Source organism: Leguminivora glycinivorella, chromosome 22 (assembly GCF_023078275.1).
Source record: "Leguminivora glycinivorella isolate SPB_JAAS2020 chromosome 22, LegGlyc_1.1, whole genome shotgun sequence".
NCBI lineage: Eukaryota > Metazoa > Arthropoda > Insecta > Lepidoptera > Tortricidae > Leguminivora > Leguminivora glycinivorella.
Genome location: NC_062992.1, coordinates 2,394,421 through 2,419,156, shown reverse-complemented (window position 1 = coordinate 2,419,156; position 24,736 = coordinate 2,394,421). Strand labels below are relative to the sequence as shown.

Below are 24,736 nucleotides of genomic sequence, written 5' to 3'. Positions count from 1 at the left end.
TTCTTACACAGATTGACTGAGTCCCACGGTAAGCTCAAGAAGGCTTGTGTTGTGGGTACTCAGACAACGGTATACCCATACTAATATTATAAATGGGAAAGTGTGTGTGTCTGTTTGTTTGTCCGTCTTTCACGGCAAAACGGAGCGACGAATTGACGTGATTTTTTAAGTGGAGATAGTTGAAGGGATAGAGAGTGACATAGGCTACTTTTTGTCTCTTTCTAACGCGAGCGAAGCCGCGGGCAAAAGCTAGTATAATATACAAATACTTATATACATAGAAAACATCAATTACTCAGGAACAAATATCTGTGCTCATCACACAAATAAATGCCCTTACTGGGATTCGAACCCGGGACCGTGGCCACACCTCGGACACTGGCGATCAAATATATTGAAAGAGGCGCATTCCTAGCACACAGTCTATAAGCTCGTGTAGGTGAACGCGTACTTATGCTTGTATGAGTGAAATATGACAAGTCGACTGTTCGCGATTTTGACAGGCGGTAACTGTGAGGTAACCGAGAGGGGGTGGGCGTCACTTTCAGCGGGGAGCGGGAGTGGCCATACTGTACGATAGTACTCTTTATTATACTGTGCCGCGGCTTAGCAGGCAGGGTCACTACCCGCTAGGCCAGACCGGACGTCGTCGAGTAGATATTATATTCGTGGAATTCAAAGGTAGTTTAATTACAAGTAACACTAAGGGCCAGTTGCATCAACCACATTTGACAGACACATCATCGTCACGCAGTAGACGTCTATGGAACTTTCCATACAATAAAATTTAACGAATGCTTTAACGGTGACGGTGACAGACGGTTTGATGCAACCGGCTCTAAGACTCCGATGGTTTGCAGATCTATAGTTTTGACGATACTATAGTTTTGACGACTGCATGGTCTGGCTCAGTCGGTAGTGACCCTGCCTGCTAAGCCGCGGTCCTGGGTTCGAATCCCGGTAAGGGCATTTATTTGTGTGATGAGCACAGATATTTGTTCCTGAGTCATGGATGTTTTCTATGTATATAAGTATGTATTTATCTATCTAAGTATGTATATCGTCGCTTAGCACCCATAGTACAAGCTTTGCTTAGTTTGGGGCTAAGTTGATCTGTGTAAGGTGTCCCCTGTATTATAAAAAAAAATATAATTATTTATAAGTATAAAAAAATAATTAAGTACATATCGTTATCGTTGTCTGAGTACCCACAGCACAAGCCTTCTTGAGCTTACCGTGGGCCTCAGTCAATCTGTGTAAGAATGTCCTATAATATTTATTTATTTATTTTATTTATATATTAATTTCATGGAAGTCGATAAATTGTATAATTGACCGAAGCGGACCGATAGCGGAGGCTAAGGTGTATAACTCTATTTGTTTTTTGTATGCGCCAATACCGTGTACTCATAGGTATGGCGCAAAAGACCATGGTCCGTTCAGTCAATGGCCAAACTTTGTTTTTTTGTATCAACCTCCTTGCGTCATATTAAACTATGTAAAATCGGGTAACTCACGTAACATTGTCGAAGGTAGCTCGACATGTTTCGCTCCATAACGAGGAGCATTTTCATTGAACACGCGAGCTGTGGGTTTAATATGTCAGTGTCTCACGGTAGTTTTATTATTGAAACTCCTTGCGTCATCCCAGTATTTGCCACGGCTCATGCTTTGCGTGCATGCGGCTTTGACAACTAATCCCAATTGATTTGGCGTAGCCACTAGTTTTACGAAAGCGACTGCCACCTGACCTTCCAACCCGAAGGTAATTAGGCATTGGGAATTAGTCCGGTTTCCTCACGTTTTCCTTCGTTGAAAAGTAAAAACATATTGTTTTATATGAACTACGGAACCGTAATTAAAAGACAGTTTTTAAAACACTAGACTTTATTATTCTTCGTTTTCTTTTTAAGGAAGAGTAGCTGGATCTCGTCAGCCGGTAGTCCCTTAGTCTCGGGCAGGCAGTAGTGGCTGTAGAGAGCACCGAGGAAGCAGGTGGCTGAAAACCCGCAGAACACGATGCCGAGACTCAGCACCTGTTAAATATAGCAATATTTTAAAAATTTACAAACATACATACATACATACAATCACGCCTATAAACTGAAATAAACTGAATCCAGCTTTGGACACTTGGAGGCCTTGGTCATTTTTTCTTTGTATATGACATTTATTTCAGTTTATAGTTAAAATAGTAGTGTGTAGTGTGTCTACTAAAAATACAAATTAAATTATTTTCTATGAGGATAATTTAATTTGTTCTAAGAACTAAGAATCACGCCGGCCTATATTCCACAAAAGGGTGGCAGAGCACATGAAACTACTCAGGTTTTAAGTAGTGCCACTCTTGGCAAACAAGGGGTTGAACTATAACGATATTGTGACAATGCAGTGACAGGTTGCCAGCCTCTCACCTACGCCACAATTTAACCCATATCCCACAGTCGACTTCTTGTCGAGTGTAGTGTTAGTGTCCCATATTTTTTTGTAATTAACAGTTTTTTTGGCATAGGTACAATCTTTTACGACTGATTGTACTTTGATTCATGAGTCGTGAGCAGGAGTGAACAGGGTACTGGGGAGGGTTACGCTGAGCAACTTTCATAATGGGGCAACACTGAATTGTGATTATTTTTCTTAACTATGACTTAATTGATAAGTACTTAATTGATAGCTAATTATCAATTACGTTCTAAGTAATTATGACTTAATTGATGATTAACTATCAATTAAGTCATAGTTAAGAAAAAAAAATATCACAATTTAGCGTTGCCCCATTATGAAAGTTGCTCAGTGTGACCCTCCCCAGTACCCTTTTCACTCCTGCTCACGACTCATGAATCACCCTGTATAATATGTAACTACTCAAAAATAATGTATAACAGCCACAACAATGTTTTCTTAGATTGCGTTGTTTTATTTATCACAATTGTTTCTGCAGCCACCTCCTGTCGTCTTCATCAAGTAAACTCGACCATTTTATTGTATTATTATCCGACAATGACTTCGTTAATAAGTCGTATAAACATTCACTTTTGACGAAAACCAGAAAGCTTCTCTTCTTCCAAAATTTTCAGAAAACGGGAATAGCTTCGAATAGTATTAATGTAAAATACCCTATAATGGACGGTGATGCCATTATGAAAAATAAACACAAATCCTTAAAAATAAGTATCTAAAATTTGTTTCCAAAAACTGACTGCATTGTACCATAAACAAGAGTCATAGAGCTGTTTAATTTTGAAATTTCATTTAATTCGGTTATTTCTGAAAGATTTGGCGGTCAGATAAAAATCATCAGTTTACTGAAAAAAATATCAGGACGAATTCTTAGTAATTTTTCCCCTCACTAGCTCAGAAACACGTGTTTTGTCCTTTAATATCAGCAGGTAAAAACGCATTTTATCCACTAGTGGGTAAAGTAATTTGACCTTGAATAAAGTCAAATTAACTGCTTTAAAATTGATAAAAGTAGGTGAATCTAGTAATAAAGATGATTTACCACCTGTGGAACTACTGGAAGCAGTGATAAACGCATTTTTTGCGTTGTGGTTTCCTCGCTGTAGTGAGGGGAAAAGTTTTGTGTTACACTCGGGTGCAAATGTATTTTACTTCTCGTGTGTTAAAAAACTTGCAAGTTCAGGATTCTATTCTCGAACCACTCGCTTCGCTCGTGGTTCAACTATAGAATCCTTTCACTTGCTCGTTTTTCAATTCCACACTCGGCGTTAAAATACAACTTTGCCCCCTTGTATAACAAATAACTATTGCTAAGAGATTGAGTTCATGTATAAAATAAAAAAATTATAATACTCAGTGTAAACTTGAATGAGTCTTACTTACTGCATTAGCCATGAGGTAAGGTATAAAATTGTTACTCCAAAGATTTAAAGAAATAGTGTTATTTTGCGAGTGTCCATAACTGGAACCGGAAAACTGCATACCTCCTATGATGGACAAGGAACAATTTACGAAACCAAAATTTACAAGAACTAATGCTATGTTAAAATAACGTAAACTAATTTTATTTGGTATATATAAAATTTACTCATTGAGTACTTATCAGTTGGCCATAAAGTAAAATTTTAAACTTATTTCACTGTCCATAATGGGGGATCCATTACTGGAGAACTGCCGTCCATGACTGGAGAAAAAACACCTCGTTTTCATTTGTTAACTAAGTATGAGGAAACCAATAGCAATATCTATTTTGCAATACGCTTAAAATGTTAAAGAAGGATAGGACATTCAAGATTTAACACTCTTAGCGGTAGAATTTTTACATATATCAGTGAAATATCAAAAATAGGCAAAAAAAAAACTTGTCCATGATTGGGTCCGTTACCTTAAGTGCAGTGTAAATAGTAATGATTAAACAATACCTCCACTAGTGGATTGAAGATCATGAGAGTGATGAAATTGAAGATCCACATGCAACCCATGGTCAATGTGTTGCCGAGGCCGCGGACCTGGAAGAAAAATAAGAATTTAGAAGAAGTCGTAGTAATCCAGTAGGCAGAGCACATGAAACTGCTCAAGTGTCAGCGTCACTCGACTAGAAAATGAAAATGAGACATGGCAGTGACAGTCTGATATTAAATAACTTATCCCGGGTTAAAGACGTCAACTTTTTTGACCCAGTGATGCAATTTCAAGAGCAGAGTGTGTCCCAAACAGCAGCACTCCTCCGATTGTGTCGATAAATCAGTACAAGTAGATGAGGAATGCTGTCACTTCAGAAGTGATTAAAGAGGCACGCAGACTGAGGAGGTAGATTAAGGAACTAGAGATGAGTAGCGTTGTGACAAAGTTGGTCCCAAACAGCAGCAATGTGAGCATTAGACACTAACCTCCGATAGAAAAGCTTCAGCAGTCAGTATGAATGGTACGCAGGCTGCGCCGATTGTGTAGATAAAGCAGTATAACTAGACGAGGAATGCTGTCACAGAAGAGATGGTATAGACACGCAGACTGAGGAGGTAGATAAAGAACTAAAGATGAGTAGCGTTGTGACAAAGTTTGTCCCAAACATTAGCACTGTGAGCATTAGACACTAACCTCCGGTAGAAAAGCTTCAGCAGTCGGTATGAATGGTACGCAGGCTGCGCAGATTGTGTAGATAAAGCAGTATAACTAGACGAGGAATGCTGTCACAGAAGAGATGGTATAGACACGCAGACTGAGGAGGTAGATAAAGAACTAAAGATGAGTAGCGTTGTGACAAAGTTTGTCCCAAACATTAGCACTGTGAGCATTAGACACTAACCTCCGGTAGAAAAGCTTCAGCAGTCGGTATGAATGGCACACAGAATGAGGAGGTAGATAAAGAACTAGAGGTAGATGAGTAGCGTTGTGACAAAGTTTGTCCCAAACAGCAGCAATGTGAGCACTAGACACTAACCTCTGGTAGGAATACTTCAGCAGTCAGTATGAAAGGTACGCAGGCTGCGCCGATTGTGTAGACAAAGCAGTAGAGGCAGATGAGATGCTGTCACTACAGAAGTGATTAAAGGGGCACGCAGACTGCAGCGCGATGGCACGGACAAGGTATATGCGTTTAGGGTGAGAAATTGTGTATTTGTTTGTTTGCAAACAAATGTTATACCTAAACTACTAAACCGATTTTAACGCGGTTTGCAGTAATGGGTTTGTGGTATTGCTGCATGTTTTTAGATAGATGTTACGTTGAAAACTCACTAGAGGGCGCTAGAGAAAACATTTTTTTATGCAACCAATGTTACCGATTATCTCCTAAACTACTAAACCGATTTTATTGCGGTTTACAGTAATGGGTTTTTGAATGATTGGTGCATGTTCTTAGATAGGTCTTATGGTGGTAACTCACTAGGGGCGCTGCAATAAACATTAGTTTATGCAATCTTCCGATTCAGCTGAAACTTTGCATACATATATAAATCCGATGACAATACAATATTATGGTGACTGCAAGCTGATCTGATGATGGAAACGGGAGATGCTTAAGTGTACTCTGTGATAAGATAGCGCAAAGTTACTTTGTTTGGGGTTTGATAAGGAACTAGAGATGAGTAGCGTTGTGACACAGTTTGTCCCAAACAGCAGCAATGTGAGCATTAGACACTAACCTCCTGTAGAAAAACTTCAGCAGTCAGTATGAATGGTACGCAGGCTGCGCCGATTGTATAGATAAACCAGTAATGCTGTCACAGAAGTGATTATAGAGGCACGCAGATATTGAGGAGGTAAATAAGGAACTAGAGATGGATAGCGTTGTGACAAAGTGTGTCCCAAACAGCAGCACTAGAAATTAGAAACTAACCTCCGGCAGGAAAACCTCAGCAGTAAGTATGAATGGTACACAGGCTGCGCCGATGGTATAGATGAAACAGTATAAGTAGATGAGGAGCGCTGTGACCCAGTGTGGCGCCCAGCCGCACTCCAGCTGTGTTCCCAGCAGTAGTGTGAATATCCCAGAAACTGCTGACGTGCTTGTCAAAAGCATCTGTTAAGACAGAAAAATGCGTAGTCATTATACAAAAACAAATGGGAAGTTTGGAAGTCAATTGATCTAACTTGTGGTGATAGATAGAGATAGAAAGATTGCCACATCTAATAACGTTAGTCATGACAGCTAGTATACATATGGCTTCAATCCGTTGCATAGTTTGTTTATCTGTGGTTCGAAATTGAATTTTTTGCTTCCTCAGGTATCAAGAACGAGAAGTTATACAAAAACAAACCCATCGAAATTGTTAATGTAATAAATCCATCACTAAACAGAAAAAAAAGAGTACATATTTTAAAATATTTTGTTTAACTGAGTACCTTTCTTCCAAGTTTGTCAACCACAGCAGAACACACGAAGCAAGCGCACACGAAGATGACAGCTAACACGATGGCACAGATGTTAGGTGGCATCGAAGGCACCGCCATTCGGAACATCTCCTCCGCATACACCTGGATGACAATGGATCCCATCAAGATGGTCGTTGCCATGACGATAAGCACAGCCATTAGTGCACGCTTTGAGGACTCGGACTTTCCTGAAATTTGACAATATTGTACAGTCAGCCAAGAAAGTGGTTTACCACTTGTCGACTCTATTTCAAACACATAAGGTCGAAAAGTGGTAAACCACTTTTTTGGCTGACCGTATATACATACGAGTAAGGTGTGTACACTCAGTTCAACCATACTTGTCCAATCATGTAAACAAACACTGCTGGAAAACATTATCTCACTTTTCTCTGGAATTGCACATTAACCATCACTAAAAATGTTAATATACAATTAAATAAACTCACAAAGTATTGAAATCAATCAAAAAACCACTGAAAAATATCATTTCTAAAACGATTTTCATCAATAATTGTAATTACGTACGGATGACACCAAAAACTCCTGACATCACGAAGTCTAGATTGTCTATGAGTCGTAATGTTGGGATGACAACTTATCGTTATGAACGATCGATATTAACGTTTGAGTTTGTATAGCTTGGAAAAAATGCGTTGATATTAATTACAATAATTTATCAGATTTATTAACCAACTTCTTTACGTTTTATTTCCTACCTCTTTACAATAAATATTTTACTATCAGTATATTTTTTGTTGTGTTAATGTTAGGTACTAAGTATAAAATGAAAACTGTACTAGCCTTTTCCATAGGACTGTTGCAAATGCGACGAAACCTAATTAAATTTTGGTTTCTACATAGATATTGTGTGACGTAAAATTGAAAATCCTCAGATGACTTTAGCAGCGTTTATTTACAAATTATCGTTAATACATCATTTTATCGACATTTCCAATCACTAGTAATTGTCTTTGATCATATTTGACGTTTCGTTTGTTTACATGATAGGACAAGTAAAGATGAACCGACTGTAACTTTAAACTGGAAATAAACTCATGTCTGAAGTTAGAAGTTAAGATAACAAGTTAAGATTACCAAATCTAGGTCTTAATAACTTTTACTTTAAATCAAAAGTGAACAGGCATCTTCTGGGCGAGCTCACTCCATCGTATCGTAGGCAACGTCTTTGCCTTTGGCTAGTCTGTGGCCAAGAGTTAGCCTATTTATAATTAAAAAAATATCGTTGTTAAGTAGTTCAGTACAACTTGTTAACAATTTCATTAAAAGCCATTTTAGAAGTTATCACGTTGTTAGCGATTCAAAATTTGTTTAAATTGGTTTCAATATTAGATGCAAATTCTGATTTACCTACATAAGATTAAAGTATTTATATTGAATTCCGTCAGGAAAGTACATACTCGTACGGCTTTAACGAAACATACTTTCTGCACACTTTCTAGAACAAAAAAACCGGCCAAGAGCGTGTCGGGCCACGCTCAGTGTAGGGTTCCGTAGTTTTCCGTATTTTTCTCAAAAACTACTGAACCTATCAAGTTCAAAACAATTTTCCTAGAAAGTCTTTATAAAGTTCTACTTTTGTGATTTTTTTCATATTTTTTAAACTTATGGTTCAAAAGTTAGAGGGGGGGGGGGGACGCACTTTTTTTCCTTTAGGAGCGATTATTTCCGAAAATATTAATATTATCAAAAAACGATCTTAGTAAACCCTTATTCATTTTTAAATACCTATCCAACAATATATCACACGTTGGGGTTGGTATGAAAAAAAATATCAGCCCCCACTTTACATGTAGGGGGGTACCCTAATAAAACATTTTTTTTTCATTTTTTATTTTTGCACTTTGTTGGCGTGATTGATATACATATTGGTACCAAATTTCAGCTTTCTAGTGCTTACGGTTACTGAGATTATCCGCGGACGGACGGACGGACGGACGGACGGACGGACGGACAGACAGACATGGCGAAACTATAAGGGTTCCTAGTTGACTACGGAACCCTAAAAAGACTCATTTTGAGAGCATTAGGAATGAATTTCCCGTGTGACGGGTTAAGAATTTCACCACCTATTTTTCCCATGGGTGCCGCAGAAGCGGTAGAAGTCGACTTTGGGATATGGATTGAAATGAATTGAGATAAGTAGCGTGTGAAATGTACTCTCGCAATTAATGAAGGTACTTACGTAAGAACTGCCATGCCGATTCCGGTTTTTGAGGAGTTGGAACTGGAGGCTTGTCTTTCAAGAGTGTGTTGGTTAAATCTGGCTCTGAAATTAATGAAGAAGAAATTATTTAATGAAGAATGGATGGTGGATCTCTATACCAATTTGACACCTGACGCGATCGGTTGTTTGCGTAACTGGATGTCGACTTGTAATATTAATTGTCTACAAGTATACAACATACGCTTAAATAATAATAATGAAGAAAGAACATTCAGATATGATATACAAGTTCCTGGTGCTCTTCAATAAATCTGAATTTTGTTCGGGAGGTATCGTAGACCCTTTTTAACCGCCTTCCAAATCTCAAAGGAAGGGGTTCTCAATTCGTCTGTATTTTTTTTTTTTTATGTTTGTTCCTCGATATCTCCGTCCGATATCGAAATTTTTTTTGATTGAATGTATATGCATACAGATTGGTCCCATATTTCTCAAAACCCAGTTCTGGTGGTGGGATCCTGGAGAAATCGAGGGAACTCCTCAAATCTGAAAGGCATACATATGGTGATTTTTGTGTTTTTAAAGGAACAGCATGCATTTACGTACGGAACAGTGACATTTGGTGCAGTGGAACTCCTAATGATGGTCAGAATGGAACTCCTCAAATCTGAAAGGCATACATATGGTGATTTTTGTGTTTTTAAAGGAACAGCATGCATTTACGTACGGAACAGTGACATTTGGTGCAGTGGAACTCCTGATGATGGTCAGAATGGAACTCCTCAAATCTGAACGGCACCCTTATAGTGACTTTGGTATTTTTATAAGAACAGCATGCACTTACGTCCAGAACAGTAACATTTGGTGCAGTGGAACTGCTAATGATGGTCAGAACGGAACTCCTCAAATCTGAACGGCACACTTATAGTGACTTTGGTATTTTTATAAGAACAGCATGCACTTACCTCCAGAACAGTGACATTTGCTGCAGTGGAACTGCTGATGAAGAGTGAGCCGCCCCTGGTTAGAGTTCCGTTCTGATAATCATTCTCATCTAAGTACTTCAGAATCATCCAAATTTCAAAATTGGTTCAGAAATGACGGAGATATCGAATAACAAACATTAAAAAATATACAGACGAATTGATAACATAATCCAACATTTGAAAGTATTTATCACCAGAACCCCAAAGGAAGGCGGTTTTTTTTCCTTAAAAATTATTATAAGTTGGGGAAATGCATTTACGCATGTCATCCGGCCCGGGGGAACAAGGGGCGAGCCGGACTAACCAGTCAAGGACTACCGTCTAATAAGGGCTTACACACAATTACGATGGCGTGCCGTGGCACGTTGCGGCGTCGTGCAACGTTGCGGCGTCGTCGTTGTATATAAGCACTATATCCTAAATATTACATTGAAAAATTAAAATAACGAGCATAAAATATACTCAGGGTGTCAGGCAAAATAAATAATTTTACATTCAACTATATCTACAAAAAGATGAAAAAATTAGTATCCGCAATTCGGACCGATGCATTACAACCTTTTTTTTTCAATGGAAATTGTCAACTAATTTGAATTTCGATCATTAGCAGCTGTTTAATAGACGCCATTTTTGTCACGCACACTACTACAAACGTATATGTACAATTGTACATACATTATATACGCACACAAACAAATATTATCGGCCGACAACTGACGGGGGGTCCGGCATGCCAAAAAATGTCGGAAGCGTCCTGCCGATATCGGCAGTTCCATGGTGCCTCGGACAAAAACTGTTGTAGGAGAGTGCCATCGGCATTAAATCCGCAATTTTTGCGTTTTATATCGTTTTTTAGTAATAATGATCTATTAAATACATAAATGAAGACCTGGAAGCGCATAAATCTTACATTTTACATCCTTCCTACATCCGATATCGGATCGGGTAATGTGAAAACGGCCTTATGGACCCTGCAGACCCATCGCAGAACGATTGGCAAAAATATTGTGAACAAGAATTATTTACGTCTCAAACTTGCCATATTAATATAGATTTTACCGTCTGCGTTACGCAAATATTAGGCTTGCTTTATTTGATTGCACCATATTTAATAACAAGAGCATCTTGCATTCAGATTTCCATCCGTTTAGCTAAGTATTTGAAAATAATTATGTAATTTAAATTTTCTTCTTTTGAAAATTAATTGTAAACGAGGTAATTAACCTTAAACCAGTTCATCGTAAGTTTTTAGTGAATGCAAGTGACTAATATCACTATCTGCTAAACTAAAATAATCAGGTATATTTGAGAATGTTTATCTTAATTTAATCTTTCTTGATATTTCCTATTTATATATCTATGATAAAGATATCGAGCGCGAAAGGAGGGCCCTGTCAGTGAGAGCAAACATGATTGCGCGTAAGTTTGTACGCTGTACAAGGGAGGTGAAATTAACCCTTTTTAAAGCATTTTGCACCTCCCTGTATGTTACGTGCAGCTTATGGACATATTTACTACACGCAGCGGGCCTACGGGGCCCTCCGAGTACAATATAATAACGCGTTCCGGGTGCTGGTGGGGCTGCCCCGCTTCTGTAGCGCATTACGGATGTTTGCTGAAGCGCGCATAGACTGCTTTTATACAACTTTGCGCAAACGATGCACATCCCTGGTGCGCCGGGTGCGGGCAAGCCCCAACCCCCTCATGTGTTTGATAGCCGAGAGGTTGGACTGCCCATATTTAAGGCATTGTGAGGACTTGCATGTTTCTAGAAGTACGTATTATGTTTAACCACTAATTACGTGCTCCTAGAAACATTTCCCTAGTAGTCTAGTATTAATGTAAATAAAATAAGTACTAACATAGCTCTTAAGTGCAGACTAACCATAATACTATGAGTCATACTGTTACTCGAAATAAATAATTTATTATTATATAAGATTACATGAAAATAAACATTTATGTCATACGAATTTATGTGATGTAATTTGCACGAATAATTATGTAGTATAAATAGTATCATCGCTATCAGATGTAAAACGTTGTTCAATGCCCTGAGGCTTATTAATGTCAAACAAATGATTGGCAAGATAACAACCTCGTGCATATTTACTTTATTGTAGACGTATTTAAATAAAGTTTTACCTATTTGATATTCGTGGGCATATTTTATAATATAGCTCTTTCTTTTTGTATAGCTCGGATCGCTATCGCTATACCTTAAAAAAATTTAAAATGTATAACTTTTCTGCCTTATACGCATGTATAAGCATGTTAATTAAGTTAATTGTAGTAAAATAAAATTAAGATTATGTACATTAAACATAAGTATAAATTGGTTTGTAACCCTCAAATTGTATTGAAGAGCGGAGGCTTCTAGCACAAGTAAATATCTTACTTAAAAGAAGTCTTCTGTTTGTTTCTAGTCATGTGTTAAAGTGTAACCAATAAATCATTTTTCATTTTTCATTTTCAATTGTAAACATCTACAAATAGAAAGTATATTTTTTTTAATATATTAATTTTAATTGTAGAAAATGGCCAAAATGAAAGGGGGGCAAACTGTAAATTTCAAGCTACTAGGTCAAGTGGGGTATCGTTGGAAAGAGCTCAAATTGAACGTAAATAAGCTATTTTTTATAATTTTTTTTGTTGTGGAAAAAAATGAATTTTGAAGGAAAATGTAAAAAAAAAATATCGTCCCCCCCCCCTTATCTCCGAAGTTTACCAACGAAAAATTATGAAAATTTTAGTAAACATTGGTTTTATGCTAAATATTACAGGAAAATATAATCGTGTTTGTATACCTACCTCATCACCATCAGCCGTCGGAGGAATTTACTTTTTAAATTATTTCGTTGATTCTGTTTCAGGGTATCGATTTTTGAATTTCGAACGCACGAATTCGTCGTTCGAAAGTTTGTGGAAAACGACGTACTTAATGCTATTTTTGAAAAAGGACGGCTAGTAATTTTAAAACTAGTGGTAATGACCACTCGTTTTCGATTCTGTTAGTAGAATTTAAATCGCTAGTAGTGGAGATATTATTGAACGAATTCACGAAATCGAATGACCGAGATTCAAAAATCGGTTCGGGCACTATTTCTCGAAACTTATTAGACTAATAATATTAGTCCATGAACTAATATTCTTTACAAGTTTACTAGTGTACGTTTCTCGAAGCTACTCTAGTAAAATATTAGTTACTAGCTAATAAATATTAGCTAATATTATTAGAACTTTTTGGATTTTTGTTTCATGAATAAAAAAATAAATAAAAACACTTTTAAAATTCACTAATAAAGCTATTAATCTCGGAAGGTTTGTAAAAAATATTACCTAGTCGAAAGTATTAGCGTCACATTGTATGCACTTTATTAAACAAAGTCATAAAATGTGTACTGATTCGTTTGCTTCCCACAGTGCAGAAGATCTAATAATCATTTTTCGTCGACAAAACTTTTTGAACAGAAATATTTTTTTATTAAAACGTCAGAAAAACTTCCAAAAAAAATCTCTGGCTTCAAATATATTCTTCAAAACCATCAACTTGGTACCTATACATAGTTAATTTTAAATATGAAATATTAGATTACTCGGATCTGGTAATGTGAAAACGCTCTAATCCAGTTCCGAGATTATTAATATCGATTCATAAGACCTTCTTTTCATTGCAATATTACGCTTTATACGCTTACAGTTCTTTCTGGGTTCCAGTAGCGTAAATTTACTGTCTTTTGTTTTTTAAGAAATTGCAATACGACCCATGACGATATGGGAATCTTTTGAAATACGAGTACTTGCAATTTCAGAGGATGTTGATGTTTCGATTCCAACCTTGGGTACAGGACATATTGGCCATTGACTTATTCTTTCGTTTATAAATGTTTTTTTTTTCAATTTCATCATCCTCTTGTCCTTATCCCATTCGCTTGGGGTCGGCGCAGCATGTTTTCCTTTTCCATACTTACATCTCTATAACCCGTCATCTCATCATCATTATCATCATTATCATTACATCATTTTTTCAATTTGTAGGTAGGTACTTAAATCTCAAAAAACCTTAGAGATTGTGACGTCCTTCCATACTAACCTTCATCATCCATCATAAATTACGTGTAATATCCTAATACATAATAAATAGTATTTTATACAATCGTGATATAATACAAAGCTTTTCAGTCGAGTACCATGTTTAGGCCACGAAGCTTTGCTGAGAGGCCTAATAGTACGCTACGAGAGTGAAAAGCTTAATTATATCACTATTGTATACAATACTTTTTCTACGAGTCATCATCTTCATCATCAATGGACGGAAATATCATCATTCATGCAAGTTAAAATTAATGTTAATAGCGTCGTTCACCGTTGTATCAACATCGAATTACCTAGCAAGCAATTGTTTGTAATAACCGTCTCTGATTGGCCGATAACGCGACAGATAAAAAAAAATGTGTTTCAGATGCCGACAAATTTGCCAGGTATCGCAAATTAGTATAGAAATTGTATGAAGTTCTATTTTTGAAATTATTACAGTTAACTAAAGTCAACTATAATGAGATTACTATAGTTGAGTCGGAACTGCCATAGAGTATCCAACACTGAAAAGTTAGCACTTATAGTTTAGTCTGTGGTGTCCTAATTGACAGATTACAGTCGACGAGTAGAAAAATAAAATTTACCATTCTCACACTGCAACACTTCGTTTATTCTCGGATCCAATTGTATTCTTATTTTCGTTATCTCGATCTCCACCTCTTTAGACGTCACTGGGACGCGTCTGTAGAACGCTATCGCTTCGGCTGCTTCCTACAAATAAACTTTGTATAAATATACATACAATCACGCCTGTATCCCATAAAGGGGTAGGCAGAACACATGAAACTACTAAAGCATCAGTGCCACTCTTGGCAAATAAGGGGTTGAAAGAAAACGAAACTGTGACATTGCAGTGACAGGTTGCCAGCCTCTCGCCTACGCCACAATTTAACCCATATCCCACAGTCGCCTTCTACGACACCCACGGGAAGAAAGGGGGTGGTGAAATTCTTAACCCTATAAATATAAGTGCAATAAAGGAACTATATTTAAATAGTGACTTTATAGTACCCATGAGGGTCGCAAGAACGTTCGTGCTGAGAATAGATACAATGAAACTGTTAGAAATTTATAAGTTGCAGAAGGTTTTTAAAATTTCCGTAAATTACTAGAAATTTTGCATGAAAAAGTTCTTATGCACGTTGCTATTCAAAACATTGGGACCCAAATTAAAAATTGCTAGCACCAGAACCTACAGTCGCTGTGGCCGAAACCGGTCAGGAGGATATAATTCGAAACATTATCTTTAAAATTAGGATGTATCATATAATATTTTCATCAATTGGCGATTGCTTTATGATGTTGAAATTATACACTGGCGTTTATTAGCAACTCATCATTCTCATCAAATTCCATAAAAATTGAACCTAAAGTCAATAAAAGTGCGAAAAACAATGCAGACCTAGTGCGGAAATGGTTTCCTTCGTATTTCTCCGGAATCGTTCGTATTTGTCATGTTAGTTCAATCAATGTCAGTACATCTTGTACTAAGACTGACTGAAATAACATGAGATGTTCGTACGTTTCCGTAACAATTTGAAGGCAAATCTTTTCGCACTGCATCTGTACCAAGCACTTTCCATGAGAGCATTCGCAATTGTGGAAACTGCTCTTCCATGCATTGCTAGTCAGCAACAGCGATCAAGAAGTCTCAGTAAAAAAAACCCCCGACCACGACATAGTGACCGATTTTCATGAAACATGGCTAAGAACACTCCCGACTTACTCAGCTTTCAGACAAAAAAAACTCAATCTAAATCGGTTCATCCGTACGGGAGCTACGATGCCACAGACAAACACACACACAGACAGACAGGCAGACACGTCAAACTTATAACACCCCGTCGTTTCTGCGTCGGGGGTTAAAAAGACAAATAATAAGGGGAAAAGTTTTTTCGTATTCTAGAAGGCTATTCTTTTAAGGATTTAAGATTATTTATTAGGTACTTTACCTTTTCTTTACCCTGCTGCATCAAAAAAACTGGCGACTCCCTCAAGAACGTCAGCAACACAATGTACAGCACTGACAGTGTCAAAAACGTGTAAACAACTTGGTTGTACGTCAAATACCCTCCCAAGATGTACGAGAAGAGTAAGCCAAGGAAGAACCCTGTGACCACACTTGAGGTGAGGGCTCCTCGGATGGAGTCCTGGGCTATTTCGGACACGTATACTCCGGAGACTATTTGGCCGGCGGCGCCGAGGCCAGCTACGCACATGGCTGCTAAGATCAGAGGCACGTAGTTGGTGAGAGAGATTATCGTCCAGGAGAGCTGTGAAAAAGAAAAAGTTGACAAAGATCAACTACTTATTCACTAAAAAAGTGTTTTCAGAAATGCTGTAAAACTATTAGGCATAGGCTAACACAGGCATAGGCTAGACAGGATCGATTAATAGAGAGTTAGGCTTGCCACAGACAGTCTTAAAAATTCATAATCTTTAAAAAAAATTGTATGCAAACTGACAGTTCAAACTGACACTGGCAGATCTGTCAGTGTCAATTTGCATACAATTATTTGAATTTTTAAGACTGTCTGTGGCAAGCCTTACTGTCAAAGTAAAATGTGTAATCACAGTGCATAGACTGCCATCTCTCGACACAGGCTTAAAACTTTTGAACGTCAGATTTGACAATTTGGCCCATATTCTTAGCTTGATTTGTGTTAAAATGTCAAATGTGAATATTAGCTCCATCTAGCCGAGCGCCCCCTAAAGGTGTAACGCCATCTAGGCCACGGTACCTTTTTCTCTATGGCTTTGAGGTACGTTTTTTCTTAGACTTTATCCGTCTATCCGGCATATGTCTTTGGCACGTCTTTAAAACAGAAATTTTATGATGTACCTACATTCGACTTTTTAATTTTATTATCAAACAGAAACATCTGCAAACGATGCTACTAATTGTAACATTTGTAAGCTTCAATTTAACAGTGGTGAAATTCTCTATCTTCGGTTGAACTTGGTGGAAATATTAGGACTTGAATGTTGTGGATGTGGACATAGTCGCCGTGTTTGTTAGCGTCCTAGTAGCTCAGATGAAAAGCGTTAGCGCTAGCGATACAGTGGTTCATGGTTCAAGACCCAAGACAGCGAATTATTCCATTTATAATTTATCTTGAAGCTTAGTAGCAATCGTTTGCAGTTTTTGGACCTTTGTTTAATCCTATTGTATCTAGTTCAAAATTTGGATTTTTTTTTTAAGGAAATGACTTAGGACGCTACTCACCACAAATGGCAGACCATACAGCATAGCCGTATACTTCCTTCCAAACTTATTCACAGCATACCCACAGAAGGGTGTGGCCGCCAGCCCCCCCACATTAGTAAGGCTGCCCAGCAGTGAGATTTCCAGTGAGGACATGGGGTGTGACAAGACTGTTTCGTTTGAGCGAAAATTTTCTATCACTCCCGAAGGCCAGGCGTAGGTGAAGCCAGTGAGAGAAGTCAGGAAGGCAACTGCAAAAAAATGTTTAATAAAAACAGTAAGGTGCAGCGAGGCAAATTTCGACTGGGGGGGGGGGGGGGGGGGGGGGGGGCAATTGTAACTGATCCACTTTTTCTATTATTGCACTATGGTGTTAAGTTCTACATATATCCAATGAACACGCCTATCATATATAACCGGTGGACACTCTTTTTAACCGACTTCAAAAAAGGTGTAACGACATCTAGACCATCGTACGTTTTTCTCTAGGGCTTTGAGGTACGTTTTTTCTTAGACTTTATCCGTCTATACGGACGTCTATAGTTAAATATGTCTTAGGTTAACTTTAAGGGATGATTCTTTAGTTCAAATACAATCAATTTCTCTAAGGGCTACTTGCACCACCGAAAATGGATAGTTAACCATTTTACATGGAATTTGACAGATGACAGCCCACTAACCCTGAATTAACACTTTCGCTACCAAGAACCCGACTGTCGGGTACACCGCTCGTAGAAGCGTAGCCGATTACATGGGTTTCCCCGTATGTAGCGAAAATGTCGTAGCGCCGCGTAGAGCCCGGTTTCGAAAGTGTTAAGTGGTTGGTGCAAGTGGGCCTAAGAAACTAGGCTCTAACTCTTATAATTACGGTTATCGAATTATTAAAAAAGTTAATTTAATTACTGAACAAGTGTGTGACATCCCTTACCACTTCCTAATGATATTTGTTTTGACATGTGCCGTCAAACACTTGACAATGACTTTAATGTTATGATTAAGGTCCTAGCTCTCACACTAATGAATCCATTTATTATGTAAGGAAACGAAAAAAAAATTTTTTTTCGAATTTAACAAATAGCGATACACAAGGTGGTTCCTGATGATGAACCTAACTGCAAAAAAAACACGGTATATAATATTGTCTAGAAATGGCTCGAAATTCAAATTTTCTATGGGACGATCAACTTTTATTTTATTACTGCTTTGAGTGAGACGAACTCACGGCAACTGGATTGATACTCCAGCGTTCTGCCAACTGAGCCATCAAGGCTTCAACCAAGCCAACGACCTTTTTTCATCGAATTGGTCAATGGGACGATTTCAGACGTTTCTGTTCGTCAAAAAGTTAAAATATTATAGGCCAAGATATGAAATATAATTGAAGGAATATTTACAAAAACAACATAACTGCTTAGAGCGGTTGACACTTTTAGAACAACATTTTTGATCGTGACAGGTGTCAACCAGTGTAGTCAGTTATGTTGTTTTTGTAAACATCCCTTCAATTATAATGCCGTTTGTTCCAAGTGTCGAACACGATGTTTATCAAGTAATTCAACAGACTGTGACATCTTTATAAGAGAGACGTTAGCACTTGCAAAGGTTATCAAGTGCACACAGACCTGTCATTTCGCTAACTGGGTGTTCATCGCTGGTATGTCGAGCCCGAACACCTCAGACAGAATCCAAACTGAGTGTGAAATTAGGGAAAGAAGAATTAAAAAAAAATACATAGAAGATGAGATTAGGTAGTTCTTATAAGTACCTACTTTAATAGATTTTATTGATATTAAAAACAAATAACTCTTTGATGATCAGTTTCCTACTAATCAAATCAGCTTCTTTTTAAGAACTGTCAAAACGATTTGCTAATTATGGAATTACTATGAAATATTAAGGAGTGACGTCCCGGTCAATTTAGGTACCTACTTTATATCTTTCTCTTTGACTTATTAAATAGAAATTATGTTTCAAAATAACTACTGTCCAAATTTTTCTTCTAATTATGTGGTGCTTTATTTCGTGCACTGCGTAAAATATTTTATTTTAAGACGATACGGTAGGGGTCAATTCTCCATACAAACGCTCTCGACTATTTCCTCCCTGGTTTTTGGGTTCCGTAGTCAACTAGGAACCCTTATAGTTTCGCCATGTCTGTCTGTCCGTCCGTCCGTCCGTCCGTCCGTCCGTCCGTCCGTCCGCGGATAATCTCAGTAACCGTTAGAACTAGAAAGCTGAAATTTGGTACCAATATGTATATCAACCACGCCAACAAAGTGCAAAAATAAAAAATGGAAAAAACTGTTTTATTAGGGTACCCCCCCTACATGTAAAGTGGGGGCTGATATTTTTTTTCATTCCAACCCCAACGTGTGATATATCGTTGAATAGGTATTTAAAAATGAATAAGGGTTTGCTAAGATCGTGTTTTGATAATATTAATATTTTCGGAAATAATCGCTCCTAAAGGAAAAAAAAGTGCGTCCCCCCCCTCTAACTTTTGAACCATATGTTTAAAAAATATGAAAAAAATCACAAAAGTAGAACTTTATTCATATTCATATTTATTGATATTGCATATTTATACATTACACGTCAGAAACATAAACATTCATTATTACTAAGTAATTCTTATTACTCTAAGAATTAAATTATAAAATTTATAAGGACTTTCTAGGAAAATTGTTTTGAACTTGATAGGTTCAGTAGTTTTTGAGAAAAATACGGAAAACTACGGAACCCTACACTGAGCGTGGCCCGACACGCTCTTGGCCGGTTTTTGAAGATAGAGCAATGATTTTTTCAACACAGATTGTTATTATTTTTATCTGTGTCGGACCGTTTTGATTTTTTTGATATTCTGCTTTTTAAAGACTCTAGAGCCAATCAAAAATTTCCAAAAACGGTCTTTTTCATTGTGGCGCAAAAAAAGGTGTGGTACTCAAGATATTAACCAAAAAAGCTAAACGGTCCGACATAGATTATTTCATTGTTATTCAGATTCTCAAATTTCGTTCCGAATGATTAAGTTTTGAAGGAGGAAAGAGTCGAGAGCGGAACCTCGATTTTAAAGATTTTTTTGAAATATCTTTTGACTGAGTTGTTCTTAATGGACAATTTTTTTTCGATAAATCTAGTTAATAACACTTGTATATCTAACTAAAATTCCCAAGTTGAAAGGGGGGCTTCTTTCCATTTTAGCATTTTCGCTATCGTATCCTCTTAAGTATAGGAAATTAGCCTATGCTAGGGTATTTCCTTAAGTCCAACATATATGGAATTTGCTATGTAACTTCCTATTAATGCAATAATGGTCCCAACCCAACGTGGTCTTACTTTTTAAAGGTCGAAAGCCTTACAAAGTGAAATCCCACGAAAAACATGTTCATGTAAAATGCTGCCAAGATTAGACTATTCATAAAGTTCACCTTGCAAAAAATTATCAATGTTTATATTTATTTTCACCACACCAACTGCATGGTAAAGGCTTGCTTTGCTATTCGAAAATAGCAAAATTGCATTTTATCCACAAGGGGGCAAAGTTTTCATACAAATTTTAACTTGATGTCTTAATCTGGCTGCTAGATTTTACCTATAAATGATGATTTTGAATCATAAATATTGAATAGATTGATGATTTTGTTCGTGTTGGTGTGGTGAAAAATTTTGTGTTTCACTCGGCAGCAAAGTTTGTTTAACCTTCGTGCCTTGAAACCCTCGCAATTTATAGGTATCAACATTGGCACGTGCGGTTAAACAACAACTTTGCCCCCTTGTAAAACAAATAACTATTGGTACTATATGCAATATTATTATACCTCCTTACTGTTATGAATTGGTAAAACATATGCAGATACGAGTAGGCTCATCATAGTACCCTATTATCTGATAATCATTAAAAGCACGATTAACAAGCTTATCTCTGTTATCAGAATATTTCCCGATTTAAGTACATTTAACTAAAATAATACCTACTTGCTTTTATCCGCAAATGGATCTGCATTTGGCAGTTTGGCAGTAGTACTTGGCAAAAAGTGTTACTTTTCGTATAAGCGTAACGATGTGTCGAATTTAACGGAAATAAATAAAAACACGGTGTATATCACAATTTATTATTTATTATTATTTATTGGTAAACATGATTACATGACTTACAGCTAACCATTGCGTCACGTATCTTAGGCTGACATAACAAGAAAAACAAAGTAGACATATACATTTACAATAATAGGCATACACCTAACAGACATTTTATATAGGAACAGTTGAACACCTCCACCACAGATCAAATAATACTAGCTTTAAGTCGCCTGAAAAGACACAGACATACCGTTTCTGACTTTTGTTATAAATATTCTTGTAGGCGTTTAGATTTGCCAGGATAACTAACGTTGGCTTTTATACTGGCACCTAAAATATTAATGAGATTACTTTGCACTCTTGTGGATAAAATGCGATTTTGCTATCCGTTTTCGAATAATCAAGCGATCCTTTACCTGTTGGTGAGAAGAAAAGGTACCTAATAGTTTTGACAGTTTAAAAAAATACTGATTTGACGAGTAGAAAATTAGTACCAGGATAGATCTACGCTAAATCTAGCCACTGAGGTCCCAATGCAGACATTTGGGTTTGTGGCTGATTGTGGAAAAGGCACCGCGATAGTAGAAAATTACCTAGCCTATAGGTAAGTAGGTAAGGTACAGCGGTATTTGTGAAGACCGGTCTGTTTAAGCTTACTGGGGCTGTTATAACTTAGTAACTTTAATTCTAATTTTTATTAAATTAGGACACTTTGTTCGGTTGTCGTTTGTTTCCTTTCTTTTATTATTTATTTATTTATTTAATCTTTATTGCACAACAAAATAAGGTACAAATGGCGGACTTAATGCCTCAAGGCATTCTCTCTACCAGTCAATGGGCTAAACCAGAAAGATTAGTGAATATTTTAAATATATGATTTTGACTCTTGGAGACCATATACATCTCTAAGGAGAAATAGATTAAGTATACATTTTATCTTTTTTTAGTTGTGACATTTAGAGTCATTTGCACCTCTAAAGTAATTTTAGACTTTTTTTTTATATATGTATTTTTTATATTTAGTGTAGTTCTTGGTTGTAATTCGACATTTAGAGACCTTCTACATCTCTAATTAATTGTATAGAGTTAACTTTAGTTAGAACTTAAAATTAGTATATAATAGTATCAATTGTAATTTCAATTCAATTTTAAATATTTTCTAAAATGTACATGTGACGTGTAAAAGTGCCCCTGTGGCCTATTTGCTAAATAAATTATTTCTGATTTTTTTTTTGATTTTGATTTCAACTGGGGGGCAAATGTAACTGGTCCATTTTTTCTATATTTTACAATGTTTGCATTATTAAATAGAGTGTCCACCGGTTATATATGGCAGGCGTGTTCAGTGGATACATGTCGAACTCAACATCATAGTGTAATAATGGAAAAAATGGATCAGTTACAATTGCCCCCAGTCGAGATTCGCCCCGTTGTACCTTATACTAATAATACTAACTTGATATAGTCGCCAGCAATTGGATGAAAAATGCCTTCCATGACACTTTTTCCCTCGTATTCTCCATTTTGTATTTACAGAGTGGGGCCTGTAACAAAGGCGAATAATTGAACTGTAGGCTATTCTCCTTATACTGATCAACATTTGTTCAGTGACTTTTAAAAATTATGAAGTCTTTAAATTTTTAATTTTTCATACAAAATAAATATTAGCTTCAATGTACGTCATTATTGTTGTCATTGACGTTGTCTGTCACACTTTAGACTTAACAGAATTCGCAATACATTACCTCTTAGAAAAAACTTTCAAGGGTGATAAAAATCAAAATACAAGTTATTTTTAAAAGTCGCCGAACGAATGTTGATCAGTATAAGGAGAATAGCAATCAATTATTCGCCTTTGTTACAGGCCCCACCCTGTATATTAAATGTAACTTTTTCTTGACAACTGTCAACACAATTAACACAACCGATGAGTACCTAATATGTATCTTAACTAAATGATAAGTTGTAATGCAGCTATATAACTCCTGCTAACTATAAACCCCTTATATAAAGATAATTTAGTTATTAGATTATCATTATTTTGTTCACATGAGATCAAATTAGTGGTGTAGGGTAACGTCGCCAGTTTTTGACACATTCAAATGCATAGCGTTAAAACTTAACATAATGTAACTCTCAGCAGCTATAAGACACTTGACATTCATAACCTATTTACTTCACTATTAAGCAAATGTTTTAGTGGTAAATAAGAAAAAAAATCCGGTTACACCGAAATAAAATAAATAAAAAAAAAAAAATATTGGGGACACCTTACACAGATCAACTTAGCCTCAAACTAAGCAAAGCTTGTACTATGGGTGCTAAGCGACACACAACCTACAATCTACATATTATTTTACAAAATCGTTCACTGAACACAGAAACAAACACCATAAGTACATACATACAACATACAATCACGCCTGTATCCCATAAAGGGGTAGGCAGAGCACATGAAACTACTCAGGTTTCAGTGGCACTCTTGGCAAATAAGGGGTTGAAAGAAAACGAAACTGTGACATTGCAGTGACAGGTTGCCAGCCTCTCGCCTACGCCACAATTTAACCCATATCCCATAGTCGCCTTCTACGACACCCACGGGAAGAAAAGGGGTGGTGAAATTCTTAACCCACCATACACCATAAGTATTATTGACTAAAGTGAATAATTATACTCAGACATCAGTTGATTCGTATTTATCTTATAATTTATTGCCTAAAGGAAGTAAGGGCAAACATTATTAAGTACCATAGAGCAGCGGTTCTCAAACTTATTTTCCCATGGAACCCTTTTAGATAGCAAAATATCTGACGGAACCCTTAAATTAAATAAAAAAAAATAGTTTATAAATAAACTATAAGTAATCATAAGTAGTAAAATCTAATGATTAGATTCTAATGTGATGAGGTTATTACATGAAACTGTTTTTTTTTAACAATTGGTGAATATTTGGTTTTATGGAAGAGAGTTGAAGTTGCATATCAGGTAACCAAAATTCACTCGGAGCCCCCAGAGAGGCTTTGCGGAGCCCTAGGGGTCCGCGGAGCACACTTTGAGTAGGGCTGCCATAGAGGTATTAAGTAAGGGAAGAGTTCTGTTGTAACTCCATACATCAGTAAATGCGGGTTATTTGTATAGGCATAGTTAAGTGACATCTAGCGACAATCACGCGTCAATCACGCGTCAAATAGCGTGAATTGAAAACAGAATATACTGATTAATACTATTGTAATATTAGCTAAAAATTGGTGAGCATTTAGACTTTTCGTTCGTCGTGACATCTATTGACAAGTAGCAGTACTGGGTGGCTAGCCGAATGGCACAAACGCTCACGAAACGCTCACGAAA

The 24,736-nt window shown here is 36.8% G+C and overlaps 1 protein-coding gene across 1 annotated transcript; it reads right to left on the bottom strand.

Moving 5' to 3' along the window:
- Nucleotides 1-1,875: 1,875 nt before the first annotated feature.
- LOC125237890 (facilitated trehalose transporter Tret1-like) lies at nt 1,876-23,311 on the bottom strand. The gene is made up of 10 exons (XM_048145127.1): nt 23,134-23,311; nt 22,845-22,932; nt 17,330-17,559; nt 16,056-16,376; nt 14,688-14,814; nt 9,041-9,124; nt 6,805-7,022; nt 6,299-6,481; nt 4,383-4,469; nt 1,876-2,036 (listed from the first exon to the last, which is right to left on the bottom strand). Exons 2-10 carry the CDS (start codon nt 22,909-22,911, stop codon nt 1,881-1,883), a joined length of 1,473 nt encoding a protein of 490 aa, XP_048001084.1. The 5' UTR covers nt 22,912-22,932; nt 23,134-23,311; the 3' UTR covers nt 1,876-1,880.
- Nucleotides 23,312-24,736: the final 1,425 nt, after the last annotated feature.